The sequence below is a fragment of the Paramisgurnus dabryanus genome, chromosome 8 (assembly GCF_030506205.2).
Source record: "Paramisgurnus dabryanus chromosome 8, PD_genome_1.1, whole genome shotgun sequence".
Classification (NCBI taxonomy): Eukaryota; Metazoa; Chordata; class Actinopteri; order Cypriniformes; family Cobitidae; genus Paramisgurnus; species Paramisgurnus dabryanus.
The window spans coordinates 17,735,652-17,752,803 of record NC_133344.1 but is presented as its reverse complement, the minus strand read 5'-3'; the positions used below and the strand labels follow the sequence as shown (position 1 = coordinate 17,752,803).

The 17,152-nt window shown below is 38.4% G+C and overlaps 1 protein-coding gene across 1 annotated transcript in view; it reads right to left on the bottom strand.

The window, feature by feature from the left end:
• nbeab (neurobeachin b) overlaps positions 1 to 17,152 on the bottom strand; it is a 328,780-nt gene that overhangs the window by 109,144 nt on the left and 202,484 nt on the right. Inside the window, exon 37 of the mRNA XM_065280795.2 lies at positions 8,882 to 9,033. Coding sequence (XP_065136867.1) covers positions 8,882 to 9,033 — 152 coding nt within the window. The remainder of the gene's footprint in view (positions 1 to 8,881; positions 9,034 to 17,152) is intronic.

The window sequence follows — 17,152 nt, the reverse complement described above, 5'->3', positions numbered from 1 at the left end:
GACACAATTGAAGTAGCTTTTCAGTAGTAGAAAAACTGTTACTTGATGAATGCAAGAACTGGGAGCTTGGCATATTAAAAAAGAGGGAGATATGTAATTCAATTCTGTCAATCCATCACTGCGCAACTTCTCCAACATATTCATTTTTTGCTCGTTCTTTTTCGAAAAGTCACATTAAATATAAACACTATAACATGAGTAGGGCTTGTGGCAAAAGGAATTTTACAGTTTGTGAAAGCTGCTCCCAAGGTGGAAATATTTAGCGCTCAGTAGTTTTACCGTTCAATATGTTTCAGATGAACAGAAAGGCTTCAAGTAGACCTTCAATGGGTTTGTTAGTGTTGCCAAGAGCCCATGTTTTATGTATGGCTGGAGCTCTGGGGTATTTTGAGACACAGGCCCGGAGCTTTTATTGTTCCGTTTAGGTCATGCGCTCTTGCAGTCGATCAAGTGGCAGAAAAAATCTACTATGTAGAGAAACCCAAGACTTGCAAATATTTATTTTTTGTTATGGTTTTAGTTCATATGTCTGATTACCAAGCTCATATGAAATCTGAGCTGATGTATAATTCAACAAGAAAATTTCATTCAGAATGTGCAATCTGCATGTTTGTTTATGAGATTTTTTTGGTAACGCATATAGTACAGTATTCTCAACTCTGTTACCACTAGAGATGCACAGATATGGAATTGTATTAGATTATATATGCCAATACCAATATATTGGTTGTTATATGAAATTGCACCTATTTCATTGCTAAAAAACAACGTTATTTTGTGTATTTGGTATAACACAATGTGTTTGTGTGGTTTATGGTTAAAAAAACATTTTATTTTCTATCTACCGTAGATTTTTGTAGCTCCAGATATCACTCTCTTCCTGAAACGCATGGATTTTGTACAAAGCTCATCGATCTGAAAAGCGGCATGTCCCTGATTGGCCAGCTAATCTGTATGTTGTGATTGGCCTAAATACTTCTGTAGTCAGCCAGAAATGTGACGCTCCTTACCATGATTGAAAGATTCGCTCACAGTGCAATGCTAACAGGAGTTAACTTACAGGCTGAGTCCGAAGCGGGAGGAATTATGATAATGTCGGTCTTTTCTACATCACCAATCCCAGGAAGTAAACTGTTGTCTACAATAATAATCTATGTGTCTGTTGAAGTCCAAGAAAAGAGATTTACGTTGGAGATGATAACTCGCATCATCGTTTACTTTGATTTATGGACCTTTGGCATATTGTTAACATGTACTATACACACCAAAGGAAATTAAAAATCGTGAATCGGACCAAATGTGCCCTTTAATTTGCATTTACTAAATTCGATACAAATTTCTGAATGGTATTCATTCATAATAACCATTAATATTGAATATTATACTTTTCTATATACAGACCTCAAATTCATTGCATTTTCCTGTTTTCTTTTGATTGACAGGATATATCAGCCATGACTATCAACAGTTTTTGAACTATATATACTATATAGCCTACTATCAACAGCTGATACATGTTAATATTTTTATATCCATTCCACAGAAATAAGTGGAGAAAGTACTGTGTAAAGAGTTTCAGTTCACCTACACTCTTAAAAATGTTTAAAACAGAGTTCTTTGTCAGCCTGCATGGTTCTACAAAGAACCTTTAACATTCATGGAACCGGTCGGTTACACTGTCAGAAAAATTGGTCAAAAAATGGTCCGTAACGTTCACCGGGGTGGCACCCATTCAAAAAGTACACCTTTGTACTAAAAGGTTCATATTAGTACCTTAGAGATGACTTTTTTTAAAGAGCCCCTAGCTAAAAACAACATTATTTTGTGTATTTTGTGTAAAATTATGTGTTCGCATGGTTTATGGTTAAAAAAAACATTATTTTCAACATACCATACATTATTGTTGCTCCTCCGTGCCCTGCCTTTTTGAAACGCTTAAATTTTGTACAAATGTTATCGTTCTGAAAGGCGAAGTGTCCTCCGATTAGCCAACTATCCAGTGTGTTGTTAATGGACTGAATAACCAACACAGTATCACGAAATTACGTACCAATAGTCATGTAAATGTTTTATTCTTTTCCGTGACACTGTCACATTTTTCCACATTTATACGTGACCGTATCACGCATTTCTGTATACGTGTCCCTGTCATGTATCAGTTACTTAACTGTTTTGTCCTAATTTCTTACCATTGTCGCTTCGGTTTAGGGTTAGATTTACATAAAATGACATCCTTACCCAAACCCAACTCTAACCCTAATGCCAGGCGACAATGGTTTAAAAATAAAAAGAATATATAAAAATAAATCATAAAAAAAATTATAAACCAATACTTAAAGTGACATCCTAACGCAAACACCAAATCTAACCCTAAACCAAAGCGACAATGGTTTGAAAATAGGAAAAAGCAGTTGAGTAACCAATACTGTATGTGACAGAGACACGTAAACAAATGCGTGATACGGTCACGTATAAACGCGGAAAAACGTGACAGTGTCACGGAAAAGAATAAAAAATTTACATGACTATAGTTGGACTGTTGAAATACCTAGCGTCTTCTGGAAATGGGACGCTAGCATATTTGGAAGATCAGCTCCCAATGCAATAGACCCTTTTACTGTTTGTACACAATGATGACGTGGCAGCGTATGCGCGCGCATTTAGGCAACGGAAGTATCGTAAGAATCAGCAGCGAAGCAACACAAACAGTAAGTTATTTTAAAAAAGTTGACTTTATCAACATTTTCAACACAGCTACCAGATCAACCCAGTCTCACCCCATGGCGTCAATATTTGACGACACTTGACCATGCGTCAATATGTTGACGCGGAGGGTATACCTTTCGCGTCACTTTTTGACGAACTGGGGACTTCAATACTATCAGGTACGCGAAATTCTCTTTCCTATTTTCTTACCATTTTCTACCATTTTCGCGTCGGTTTAGGGTTAGATTTACATAATGACATCCCTACCCAAACCTATCCCTAACCCCAATGTCAGTTGACAACTGTTTAATTTCGCGTACCTAATAGTATTGAAGTCCCCAGTTCGTCAAAAAGTGACGCGAAAGGTATACCCTCCGCGTCAACATATTGACGCATGGTCAAGTGTCGTCAAATATTGACGCCATGGGTGTGAGACTGTGTTGACCAGATCCGTGTACTATAGTGGAGTGGATAGAAGACGTTAGCAGATGGCCAAAAATAAAGTTGCCAGATACATATATACGTATATTAGTATATTATATTTGAGCAACCAAACGCAACAACCAGACAATTTGATGCTGGGAAACCGTTTTAATGAACGTTCTGAGTTGCTACCACGTTAGAACCAATGGGGAATAACACTACTTCCGTTGCCCAAATGCGCGCGCAGGCTATTTGATCACGTGAGCTGTAAAAGGGTCTATAGTGACAGAAGTTAAAGCAACACCAAAGAGTTTTTTTTTACCTTATAATAACGCTTCCAAAACAGTTTCAGTCGTTCATCCACTCTAAGCAGGGTGAACATCACTTTCACATTCGCTTTGCAGCCCTCTATCGGCCAAAACCGCACTAAAGAAGTTTCCAACCGTCGGGTAGGGGTCCTGTAGTCCGAGTGAATACTACAAAAACTTGCTTTACGGCGGACCTACAATCCAATCAGAGCCAGCTATGCCTCAGTATTTATGACAGTGGGTAATGGACAATTACGCTTCTAACCTGTAGGGGGAGCAAAGAGCCAAAACTCTTTGGTGTTGCTTTAATATTGTCTTGTTAATATCGAGCCCGAAATTTGATCCAGAAAATGCAGATGACCAAGCTGATCGATCAACTTTGCCAGCATGAGCATAACAACAGATTGGTAAGGTAAGGATACTAAAACATAAAACCACGTCTACATTTGTGATCGTATAGATGACAAATAACAAGTAGTATTCCACACTTCTCGAAACTCACGTTTGAATCATGGTTTGAATAGTTAGTCTATCAGTCGACTACGGCAAAATCTAACGAATCAGATTCGACTATGAAAATCCTTAGTCGAAAACAGCCCTAGTTAGTAGTAAATTCTTTAAATATGAAAACATAGACTACTTACAGGCTGAGAGTCATAAGCGGGCGGGGTTATGAAAATGTGCATCGTGTCCACGTCAGCCGGGAGTAAACTGTTGCCTACAATCCTTGCGTTCGTTGTAGTCCAAGAAAAGAGATTTCACTTGGAGATGATACCTCACGTCATCGTATACTTTGGGACTTGTAACTTTGCATATCGTTAACATGTACTTACACACCAGAGGAAATGTAAAACCGTGAATCGGATAATAGGTGCTTTTTAAAGTCACCATAATTTTAAAATTAAATTGTATTTTTTATTAAATATTGTGGTGTATTAGCTTTAAGAGTATACTGTATGTTTCTTCAAAGTAGATTGCTATCAGAGCCAACGTTCACCCATTGGGCATGTTAAAAATATATATATATTCATTTAAGAGGACAAAATCAACTGATGATTTAAGAACTTCATCTTCTCATCCCCACCATCTCTCACTTTCTACAAGCAGTAAAGATCTTTGTCCAGAGGGGTTCATTGGGTCAGGGCAGAACTGCTCACCTGCAAATAGGATTGCAAGGACACCCCGAGGTAGAACAGGCTGTTAAAGAGCAAGATCAATATTAACCTGACTTCCATTTCATGCTTGCCCAATTCCAATCAGCTAACAATATACCCGGCCACTCGTGAGTAAGGGGGAAGGTATCACAGCTTGAGAACCGCTTGAAACATACTAGTTATTTTGTCAGGACAGCTAATGGACTAAGCCAAGTCTTTGAAAAGCAACGTTTCCCACAAACACACGCAGAAGGTCGACTCTTTGTGGAATTTACCTGGAAACCAAGCAAGAGCGGGAATGCTTTCGCGAATTCTTGCAACATGGTCAGTCGGTTTGAAGTCCTATTAAACCAAAGCTGTGCCTCTATTTTCAATGATTGAGGATCGTGTAACAGCCACGAAAAATACATCAAATAACCATGAATCAAATATAATGATGTTATTTCTAGGGTAGTTAATACATTTCGCGAACGAACCTACAACATATTTTACGTCCAGCCATGTCATTCCAACGAGAAGAAACTTGAAATATTGCTAAAACGCAGCGTGTATTATAACGCAGACGAGCTCTATGAAAATATGTCACTTTGAATAAAAACAAGGCCCTTTAGACGTTGACTGCTGTCAACCGGCGGTGCTCTGACATTTCAAAGTAGCGATTTTTCAACCCTTTGGTTTCTGGCAAAAATAATGGAAAGTTATATACACCCTTAACAGTCAATTCATCTAAATCACCTACATTCATGCCGCATACCTGGTCTGCTCCAGTCACAAATGTAGCTGTAGGCCTCAATTTATGCCAATTCAGCAAAGCTAAGAGGAACTTTCACCAAACAATTCAGCACGGACCTAGCAGACGTGTGTGAGAGGAGCTACTGCTTTTAACGGTTTTAGAAAAATATGATTTATATCCCTTATACTGAGTTCAGAGGAACCTTTAAAAAATGAGATATAGTATATAAATACAGTTTTTATATGTAGTATACTGTATATACATTTTTATAATTATAGTTTTCAATAAAAAAAAAAACTTTACGCATCTAGGCATACTTTACCCAAAAATTAAACTCAAGTAAAACAAAATTGTGACCTAGTCTGTAAAAGTAATTTGGGTAACACTTTACTTGAAAGGGTGTTCATAAGACTGACATGACCCCTTCATAATCATGACATGACACGTGTCATGAATATGAAGGAGATTTTATGCATGTTTATGACAACTGTCATTAAGTGTGATTCATTCAGTTGTCATTTTTAATGCAAAGATGACATTGTTTGAGATGTCTTTGTTATGAAACTTGCCATTAACCAAGACAAAATAAATGACCACTTTTTACCAATGATACAAATTGTATTTGTCATTAAAATGTCATTAAGTTTTAATACTCTGTCATATAGTTTTATTACAACGTCATGAATATTTTTGTGACCTCATTTACAGTGGTACAAATATAATTGGCCAATAAAATGTTGTTAAGTGTTAATACTCTGTTAAATAGTTTCATTACAGCGTCATGAATATTCTTTAGTTCATAATGTTTTTTTTTTTAAGTTTCCTCCATGTTTAAGAGAAATAAAATCAATCATCCAATAATAATAATAATAATTTAAATTGATAAAACTATATTTTTATAACATTTAGAGACAGATTCACCTAAAATAAAATGAAAACAGTAACAGCCGAACAGGTGACAGGCGAACTTAGCCCCGCCCACAACATTTCAGGACGGGAAGTTTGGTCTGGAGTCGCTCCGTTGTGGCGCTACTATGCTAGAACAAAAAATGTCAGACCAATCAAATTGTCAGGGAGGGATTCATACAATGATGGACAGATGATCAACAGTAACGTAATCAACCACATGACCAAAGAGTGCTTGTGTTGAATCCGTTTACAACAAAGATGGCTGCCGCTAGAGAATTGAGTTATGAATATTCTGCCATCGAGTCTGTTCTAGAAGATATCGACAGTGCATTAATTTTAAAAGAGGAACAGAGAAATGCGATCAAGGCATTTGTTGATCAGAAAGATTTTTTTCCGTCCTTCCTCCGAGATTCGGCAAAGTTACATTTTTCAGCGGACTCTGATGGTCGCTAAGAAGATGGGACACAATGAAAAAGGGCAACTCGCGGTACACGAAAACGTTAATATAACTAGCGGTAGTTGCCAACTCCTTTTCGGAAGCCCGTGGATGAAGTTCATCTAACTTACGAATGGTAAGAGATAGTCTGACTGTAAACATGACGTGTCTGTTGCATTTTGTTAAGGTATTATTTGACATAATATTAACACCTAATGACATTTAAATGACAAGTTTAACTTGTACCACTGTAGTTGAGGTCAAGAAAAATATATTAATGATGCCGTTATAAACTATTTGACAGAGTATTAACACTTAATGGCATTTGAATGTTTAATGTAATGTTAACCCATAAAGCAAGGTAGTTTCTTAAACTTGATAATTATTTTGCTATGTCATGTTTATGACAGATTTATGACAAGTTATGATGTATTGGTTTGTGTCAAGTTGTCATATGACATCTCAAACAATTTAATCTTTGCATTAAAAATGACATAATTAAACAAATGACACTTAATGACAGTTGTCATAAATGTGCCTAAAATCTCCTCGTGTCATGTCATGATTATAAAGGTGTCATGTCAGTCTTATGCACACCCCTTCAAGTAAAGTGTTACTGTAATTTTTTGTGATTTGTTGTTTTCTACCTAAAATCATCCTAACAAACTATAAGAATACGACCTTGACATATCTTTAATCCTGACTGAGTAAAGTCATGCCAAAGATTGAAATCAATGTGAAATCAATAATTTGAAATCAAACTTTGATGCTCCTAATCTCTTTATTAGATTATGAGACTTTAGCCTGGATTTCACAGACAGGGTCACAATTTATTAGACGTGTGTCATCTAAACGGCATCTGAAATACGCTGTAGTTATTACCTCTGGATTCAAATATATGACAAAAGTCATAACTGTGCTGGTTTGAGAAAAAAGTCCATCTACTGTAGAAAATCTCTTTCTTTCTCTCTCTCTCTCTTGCATTGTGGGGCCAACATCTGACTACAGGCAAAATCCCTTTCACATGACAATCTTATGCATTATTCCACTCATTAAAGATGGTGAGAAGCCCGGGGACCTCAACAAGTTTTCAATCACAGCGGCCCCAGACACCAGACTGCTGGTCCGCGGAGACACGCTGACAACTTACCAAGGACAGGCAGAAAACCAGTCACGCCAGAAGAATACTGAAGTGCTGGGAGGTTATGAACAAAATGCATGAGATATTCTGGATAATATGTTTGAAAGACAGTGGAAATGTAAATATGGAGATGAAACGAATAACAAAATCTGTGCTCGTGACATGAGCGGAGACCACCTGCAGGTCAGGGAACAGCTGGCATCTGTATGTATGACTGTGTATGTGCGTGTTCTGGCTCTGACATAGAGACCATCTGACGTGGATCAGGCATAAAAGGGTAGATGCATATATGGACACGATATTACTACTCGATAAGCCACAGAACAACCTTTCGATTTTCTTCATGTGAAAAAGTGCAAAATACAATTGTGGCCAAGAACAATTCCATCTCTCTCAGACATTTCTGCTTACTCGAAGCGATTGTGTTTTAAAATAAATGAGCGTAATGCATGCAATAAGTTTTCCCACGTGTAAATGGAAATAGTTACTGTAACTACTTTGTGCACGGCAGAGAAATTGGCCCATTGTACTTGAGAATCAATAGATTTGCCCTTGTTCGGTTAATACACTCCCCTCGTATCTTCTATTCAATGCGATGCCTGGAGGAGAAGCGCCAGCAGTGGTTAATAGTATTGAACCGCTTCTCTTTTAAAGCCTCTGTTGCGTGACACACAGTCAAATCGACAACCGTGCGGTGGGAAGCTCGGCAGGATCAACTGGGACGATGAGGAAAAATGTTAGGGCAGAAACGGAGAGAAAACCAAAGCACGCGATTTTCCTCTCAACAATGTGTGCCGTACGGATATAAAACCTGCCGTAAACCCTGCTTGCCATGTTCAATTGACAAGGCTCATAAATATGTAACCTATAAAAATGACAATGAACTGTTTCTCGGCTCAGAGGGCATAAGTTGCGTCCAACAGTTGATTGGGGCTTTTCTAATTCGAATGCGCGTGTATGCCATTTTGCGAACAATGATGTCATTGTTTGAAACGAAAGTAATTTAGGGATAATGAGCTAGAGTGACAGAGTCCAGCAACGCTTTGATTGGCTGTTGGCAGAATTACTGACCGTAGTCCTCCAGCGATTTGCACGTGATGTCTAAGTGGGTGGAGCCAAAAGGGTTCCGTATGAATCTCCGCCTCCTCCGGAGGTCGTCCTCCCAATAATCCAGACGCCAGAAGTCGTGCAGCTGACTGGAAAGGGGGAAAAGACAGGAACTCCTGTTAGGAATCAGAAAAAAAATGGAAAGCTATAAAAATGTGTATTCATGATTCACAAGCACTACTTTATATTTACAATTCTGTTTGCTGCAACTTTATGCCCAACAGGGCACCTAATATTTTGGCACCGTATTTTTACACTTACCCTTTGTTTATCTAAAAAAAAGCTCAATTTAAATTCTGATTGTTTTAAGATGTCAAACTAGAGGAACACAAGGAAAGCACTCTTAAATTTTTATAAATTTTTATTGCATTTTTACAGTATAACCCACAATACTATAGAGAACAGTTTGGACGACACCCAAACCGAAGGTAACATAACAATAGCTGCCAAAATATAGCTAATTTCATGAAGTTCATTAAAGCTACTACTATTAAACCCAGACACGCTTCTGTGCAAACCCCCTCAGGGTACAAAATAGCAGGCGCGGGTCTCTAGCAAGCAAATAAATAACAGCAAGTCCCATTAACAAATATAGTATCAAATTACAAGTATAAATGGCGCAGCTTGCCTCCTTTTTACTGTGTTTTTTAACAAGTCTTGTAAATCAGACGTACGACCCACCGTGCAGCCAGAGAGAGAGAGAGATTTTAATGATGCTAGGGTCTCACCGTAGCCACACCCCAGGCCAATAAAACCGAGACCCCCTCCCGCTGCATATGTGCAGATGTGATTAAAATAACGTGCTGAAATATTCATTGAAATGATTCCCAGGGCCCGGAGCAAGCCGCAGAAAATGGTGTTTTTATTCATTATTAATAACAGCGAATTAGAGGCCGTATAAAAGGGAAAAAATAGGGGGCGAGGAGAGGGGAGCACAAAAAAAAACTGCTGCAGCATGTGGTAACCATCTTTGTAAATGATTATTCCAACATTAGCAGGGACCTGGGCTAATTTTATTGCTCGCAGCTAATGCAAACCATTAAGGCGAGGGACCAGCATCAGGTTACTAAGTGCAGCTCGTTTCCAACGCGTTCGGCCTGGAGATGTTTCAAAGGCTTAAAAAAAGAGGGTGAGAGAATGAGAAAAAAAGAAAAGAGAAAAAGCAGGCAGTACAATACTGCAGCTAATTTACTCCAAAGAGGATTTAGAGAGTGATGATTGGTGTAATTGGGGGATAGATGACAGCACGGTATGGGACATTCAACAAATTCCACATGTGGTTTGTCTTCATTACATCTACACATGGGGAAATACACTGTTCTGTTTGAGCCATATACTAATTTCCATTATAAACCATGACCCAAGACATTAGTCCCGGTTAGGATCCTACAGACACTAGATCAGAAACTATCTTTGCTTTGAAATGACAATTTAGACTTATGTTAACAAAATAATAGAGAACGAACATTTTTTATGTTTTTTATCATAATTTTTTTTAAAGATAAAAGAAAGAGTTCCAAACTACCATTTTATTTGATTGTGAAATTTTAGCGATGAATCAAAGATGACTCCTATTTTTTTTACTTTATCCTGTACATGACACGCCCATGGGCCTAAAATGTAATTTTCTGCCTTGTTAAATGTTGGACGACCAAAAAGTATCATTTCTGTTTTTCACTCGTTTAACTGAACAAGATTATCTGCCATCCAAACTTTAACTTCAAACATCTATGGAGTGTTGCACAGGGATCAGAACAGTTGGGCTTTAAAGGCAAGTATATCTGTGTATCATCCGCATGAGAGATACCATATTTTTTTTTAATCATTCTCAACAGGAGCATATATATTAAAAACAAAATAGGGCCCAAAATGGACCCCTGAGGAACCCCACTAGTAAGATGCACCAAGCTATACCATTCCTTAAGCTCAAATTGCACTAAAACACTATTATTCAAAGTCGTTTGTCACATGTGCACAGGTTGGCACAATTCTGTTTAGAGCCCCTCCCCCACAGAAACATCAGTTTTTATTGATTGATGATTGGTTCTTTTAACTAGAAGGTGGGACTTCAATAGTCACAGCGGCCATATTAAGTGTTGCATTGTCCCCTAGTCATAGTAAAAGGAGTGCTCAATCTTGTTATCTTTAATATCTAATGTAATCTAATGTTTTTGACTATAGTAAGATTTATTCCAATAAGGAAATATGTTTAATATTTAAGGCTGCATTCTATAACTTTTCCTTTTTATTGCCACCTCTGTCTGAAACAAACAATTGCTTTATCTACATATATACATCTATTGGAAAACAACTGACATTTCCAGTGAAATCCAACTAAGCTGTTCAACTTAAAAATCATTATTACAAGCTTACCATTGTGAATCGTGGTAAGGAGACAGTTTTCACACTGGTGCCCTGTTTACACATACATGGTTATTTTGGAAAACTGAGACATTTTCCTTCGTTTACATGCAAACGAAGAACTCGCCTCTGAATCTGATTCTATCTTAAAACTCCGGCCAGGGTGGAGATTTGGAAAATCTTTGGTTACACAGTTGCATGTAAACTGAGACAAACGTATGTTTAGGCAGCCAACTTCACAGTATGCGCCAGAGCTCGCACTTACGAAAAAAACTTTTCTGAAAACTGACTTTTGTGCACAAAGTTCTTTTTGAAACTGGAGAGGTTGAAATGTCCGTTTATGAAAATAGCCGTTCACGTGTAAACGTAGTCTAAGGGGATATGCACAACAAAGCTTTAATTCCAGCCGTCAGCGTATGTTTTCAATTGTTTCCAATGAAAGCGCAGCGGTTTTCAAAAGCCAGCAGCTGGCTTTTTTATTCGCGCCGAAAACCGCCGTTCAGCGTTTTTTCCGCACTCAGCGCTGAGTGCCAAGACTTGAAAAATATTCAATTTGAAGTGAAAAGCTCAGCTTGTCAATGTCAGTTCTCACACAGCCATCCAATCACATTGGTGGAGGGTGGGGACAAATATCACAACAACCAACCGGCGCATCATACAACGACTAATAAACAAAGCAGAAGTATCTCAGCAACCAAAGCACTCAGCTGAAGAAAGCTGGCAGTCGGTTGAAAAAAAGCTGGCATTCGGGATCTGCCTGACGTTTTCAGACGCGTTTAAAATCTTTGGTGTGCACACCCCCTGATTGTTTATGTACTTGCTCTAAAATGGATTTTTGTTTATTTTTAACCAAAAAAGTAACAGATTGCAACTTTAAATAACCTCATTTCCATGTTTGGGTGTACAATCCCTTTAAGATTTTTTTTTTTCAAATACATCCCAATGACTACATTCACTCCAAACGTTTTAAGGGAAAAAAATCTCACCATTCCACCAGTAAGGAAACTAAAGATAACCATAACAATAAAGGCATAAAAATATAAGGCAACCTTTTCATTTCAACACATGAGGCAGCCATTACATCCAATCCCAAATCCTACAGAGGTGCTCACCCCGAGCTATGGATTGGATTGAATGGGCCTCTCTCCATTCTGCCATAATATTGAGTCAGTCTAAACAGATTAAAGTGTTACAGCAGGATCACATCACAAAAGCTGATCCTTGTTGCATGAATATTATATCTACAAATGTCAAGAAATCAGGAAGCTCAAGGGACTTAGCCGAGCTCTGACAGCAACACGAGTGTTCAGTCTCAGTTTAACATCAATCAAACTTGCGTGTGTGTGTAGGAAACAAAGCCTGTTTGCGTATATGAGCTGCATGCCAAAAGTTCATCACTTGCTGGGGTATGAAACACCAGCCTGGTATCTGGGGCTTGTCTGTTGTCAGTCTTATACCTCGTGAACCGCAGACAGAGATGTCAAAAGACAGAGGGTTCGAAGTCAACTAAATGACGTTGTAAATGCAAGATTACAGCGTGAAAAAAATGTAAATTCCACCGAGGCGAGCGGGCGATTACCCTTTAAGATTATAACCTCCAAAGCTGTCTTCAAGTGGGCGCTGCGGAGTGATGGGGGAAGAAATCCACGAAGACTTTGAAGATTTCTTCCCACAGTACATACTATGATTTTGATTCAGTTTGACAGCGGTATGTCGTCTGTGTACTGCATTGCAGACTAAAGCCTAAACATTTTAGTTTTTTTCTTAATAAGGGGCATAGACAAACAAGAGGTAGTACAATGAATGATAAACCGGAGGGTACCCCATGGCACCGTATACACAGCTTCACCATCTCTTTCCCCTAAAGCATATGCTTTTACTTTGGCGGTGGTTTCCGCAGGACTGGATGGGGGTCCGGTGACACGTTAAACCCTGCGGTCAACACAGTCGGATTTGGCCCGTACCGAAAGTGCCATGACGTGAGTTTCCTCACAGAGGGTGGTCCGACTCTGAGGGCCCCCCAACAGGGGTCTTGCTTTCAGGGAATAGTGGGGGCTTTGTAGACTGAAATCTACTGTACACTCATAAACAAAGATGCTACAAAAGATGCCATAGTAGAGCCATTTTTGGTTAACTGAATGGTTCTTAAAAAAAGCATATGAAATATCTGCATTTTGGCGAGTGTCATATTGCTTTTATACCTACACTATAGTTTCATAACCATAAAACAAAAAGTCAATATTAAGTAACGTACAGTAAATAAAACATGAATACACCTAAAGAGCACCTAATAGTGTTAACAAAAGAATATAAGTGAGTATTTTCTCACTGGTCTTCACATTAAGGAGTGGGAGCTGATAACTGTTTCATCTGAATGGTAATCACTCACCAGAATTAGCTTCCGACACGCTCGACTTTTCCAATCGCACATTTCACGTTGACAGGCATAAAGGATGGTGAAGGGCCGGCCCTCCTAGAAAGCAGCTCAAATTTATTAGTCACCTCGCCCATCAATCACCCAAATGGATTTCCAAGTGCATTTTAAAAGCTAATCTCCCTGCACTGATAACCAAAACTATCAAGCCACCAGCGTGCCACTCATTATTTACAACTGCTTTGGGTCTTATTTTTCTCTAAATGCATCACAAAAGACTGGCGTAAAACCGTGTGTATCCCCCCTCTTCTCGGCGCATTAAAAAACACTCTCCCAGGGCGGAAGAGCGAGAGAACAAGATTTAAAACTCTTGTGTCCGTGGGGCATGTGTTGTTTGTGGAAGGCTGTAAAAACCTGACAGCCATGATTCAGCCTAAAACGGCAAAAAGGGGAAATAAAAGAAGGGATAACAATTTAATCTTTAAAAAAATATGGCGTTGTACAGAGGAGGGAAGAGGAGCTTGTTTGGAAAGCCGGCTATAGATATGATCTATTGAGCTTGTACACTGGCATTGTGGGGGATTATGGGAGACAGGTTGGTGAGACGAATGACTCGGTTACTGTGATGTTCCTCAGGGCTTGAGTGTTCGAAGCAAGCAGAGAAGCATTTTCGTTGTACATCTCCACAAAAGAGCTTCCAATTAGGTGTGAGAATTCAGTAGTCCTATAGATAATAAGCGTTCATTCAAGGAATCTGTTTTGACCCCCTCTCAGGTTATGCTCTTAAAAATAAAGGTGCTCCATGATGCCATAAAAGAACCAGTTTTGACCGAATGATTCCTTTAGAGGGCATGTAAACCGAGTTTACGCTGGTGGCTGGTGTATGTTTTCAATGTTTTCCATGCTGAGCGCCCAGGCTCAGTTTTATTTCCGCGCTCAGCGTTGAGTGCCCAGAGTTAAAAATGTTCAACTTTAGGTGAAATGCCCTATTCAATGTCACTTCTCACAAGAAGGAGGCAGGGACAAATATCACAACAACAAACCGGCACATTGTTAAACGACTGATAAACAAAGTAGAAGTATCAAACAAACCAAAGCGTTTATCTGAAAAAACGCTGGCAAGCAAGCGTCCACAGTCGGTGTCCACCTATTGTTTTAAAGGATTAGTCAATTTTCTTAAAAAAAATCCAGATAATTTACTCACCACCATGTCATCCAAAATGTTAAGGTCTTTCTTTGTTCAGTCGAGAAGAAATAATGTTTTTTTGAGGAAAACATTCCAGGATTTTTCTAATTTTAATGGACTTTAATGGACCCCAACACGTAACAGTTTTAATGCAGTTTAAAATTGCAGTTTCAAAGGATTCTAAACGATCTCAAACGAGGCATAAGGGTCTTATCTAGCAAAACAATTGTCATTTTTGACACGAAAAAAAATGCACTTTTAACTTTTCATCTATCTCCGTTCCTGTGACGCGCCAGCGCAACATCACGTAATATGTTATCACGTCAAGAGGTCACGGATGATCGGAGTATAAAAAGATACAAATTAATGTCTTTGTGTCAGTATATTGTTTAAAATGGTCCGCAAATGTACGTTTCATATATGTAACACGTGACCTTTCTACATCACTACGCAATTATGTGAGGTCATGCTGGCGCGTAACAGGACCGGAGATAGAGGAAAAGTTGTGGTTTAAAAATGCCTATTTTTTTTCTTGCCAAAAATGACAATCGTTTGCCTCGTTTGAGATCGTTTAGAGTCCTTTGAAACTGCAATTTTAAACTGCATTAAAACTGTTAAGTGTTGGGATCCATTAAAGTCCATTAAAATGAGAAAAATTCTGGAATGTTTTCCCCTAAAAACATAATTTCTTCTCGACTGAACAAAGAAAGACATCAACATTTTGGATTAGACCACTGGTGAGTAAATTAACTGGATTTTTTTATTTAAGAAAATGGACTAATCCTTTAAGCATGCTTTTAAACACAAAGGTGTACACGATCGCATAAAGGGTTTTAGTTAACCCAAAAATATAAATTCTATCTTACTATGGAATTCAATAAGTCTTCTGATCAGTTTGGCAATATACTGTAAGTTTGAGAACCCCTGCCCCAATGATATAAAACAGATTTGTATTGAACAAAGTCTGTACAATAACTTCTCAAATATAAAAGGGTAGCTTGAGTCATGAATTTGGGGTTATTTTATTATTGTTTAAATTTTGCTCAGTCGATTTGGAAACTTGAACAATATAATACCTGCATAAGAATATCATCAAATCTGTTTACCAAATAAAATATAATATTGTCTGACAGTATGATACGGTCATGGGTTACTGAGATCATTGATCCTAATCCAGATCCCTACAGAGAGCCTCTTGTTGTGGCACATAGAGAAAGGAAACAGTAGGGAAATTCAATAAGGCGCCATTATGTTCTCATTTAATGCATCTATTGGGGATATAAATGGAGTATAATTAGCAAAATGCTGGTAATCAGGAAACTGGTCTATTTAAGGGGTCGGCTGGCTTTTCTCAGCATCACGCAGGCTTTTGTGATGTCATAGCTGCCATTCCAAATGTTCATGACACAAAACACACGCTCGACACTTTCAATGAAGTTACTGCAAGACATATGCTCTCTCTATTTTAGTAACATACATGTGTTTAAAATTGACGGGGACCGACATTAGTTAACACTAATTTTGTCCGATCTCACAAAAAGCCTTTAAAAGATGGAGATCATTTCGACCCTTCTTAAAGATGTTGTTTCTGCAAATGATTTTGCTTGCCTGTGCTTTTAAAAACCCTCACGAGGGGAGTCTCATGTAATATTTAAACATAGCTCGTCATAAAGAGCACTAAGACTGGAAAACACAATCAAATGTTCAATGTGTTACAATCTATGGCCCAAACAAATGATTTAATTCAATTAATTTTATTTGCATTGCATTATGTCACAATAGATATTGTTCTCCATATTGAATCCCGCCTTACAAAAGCTCAAGTGAGCAAAGACAACGGTGGTGGAAAAATTGCTAAGATGTTTAGGCAACAAAACCACAGGAGAAACGAAAACTCCTTTTCAGACTGACTGGATTATGGGACTGGGACAGTGCTGGACAAAATAAAGATCACTTAAATTCTTCAAATTAATGAATTCACATGACGTTGATGCAATTTGAAGCAGCAAATATCTGACCCTTAGCAATCCTATGAAACAAAACATTATACAGTATCAGTTTGTTGGATGTGAAGGACAGTCCTCATTTTGTTGCCTAATTCTCACTCTCAAGCAAGAATACAAGCAGACACTTTGACTCAAGACTGGCAAGGCCTGCACTGCGGGTCACTGTTTTGGATGAAGACAGACGCAGCTGCCCAGCTGAGAGACAGAGTTCTAGTACAGGTCAGACGTCCCTTCTTGCCAGTTTTGGCGAACCGTCCATCTCCAATCCAAGACGAGGCCAGCGGAGTGGGAAAATGCCAGTTCTGTTT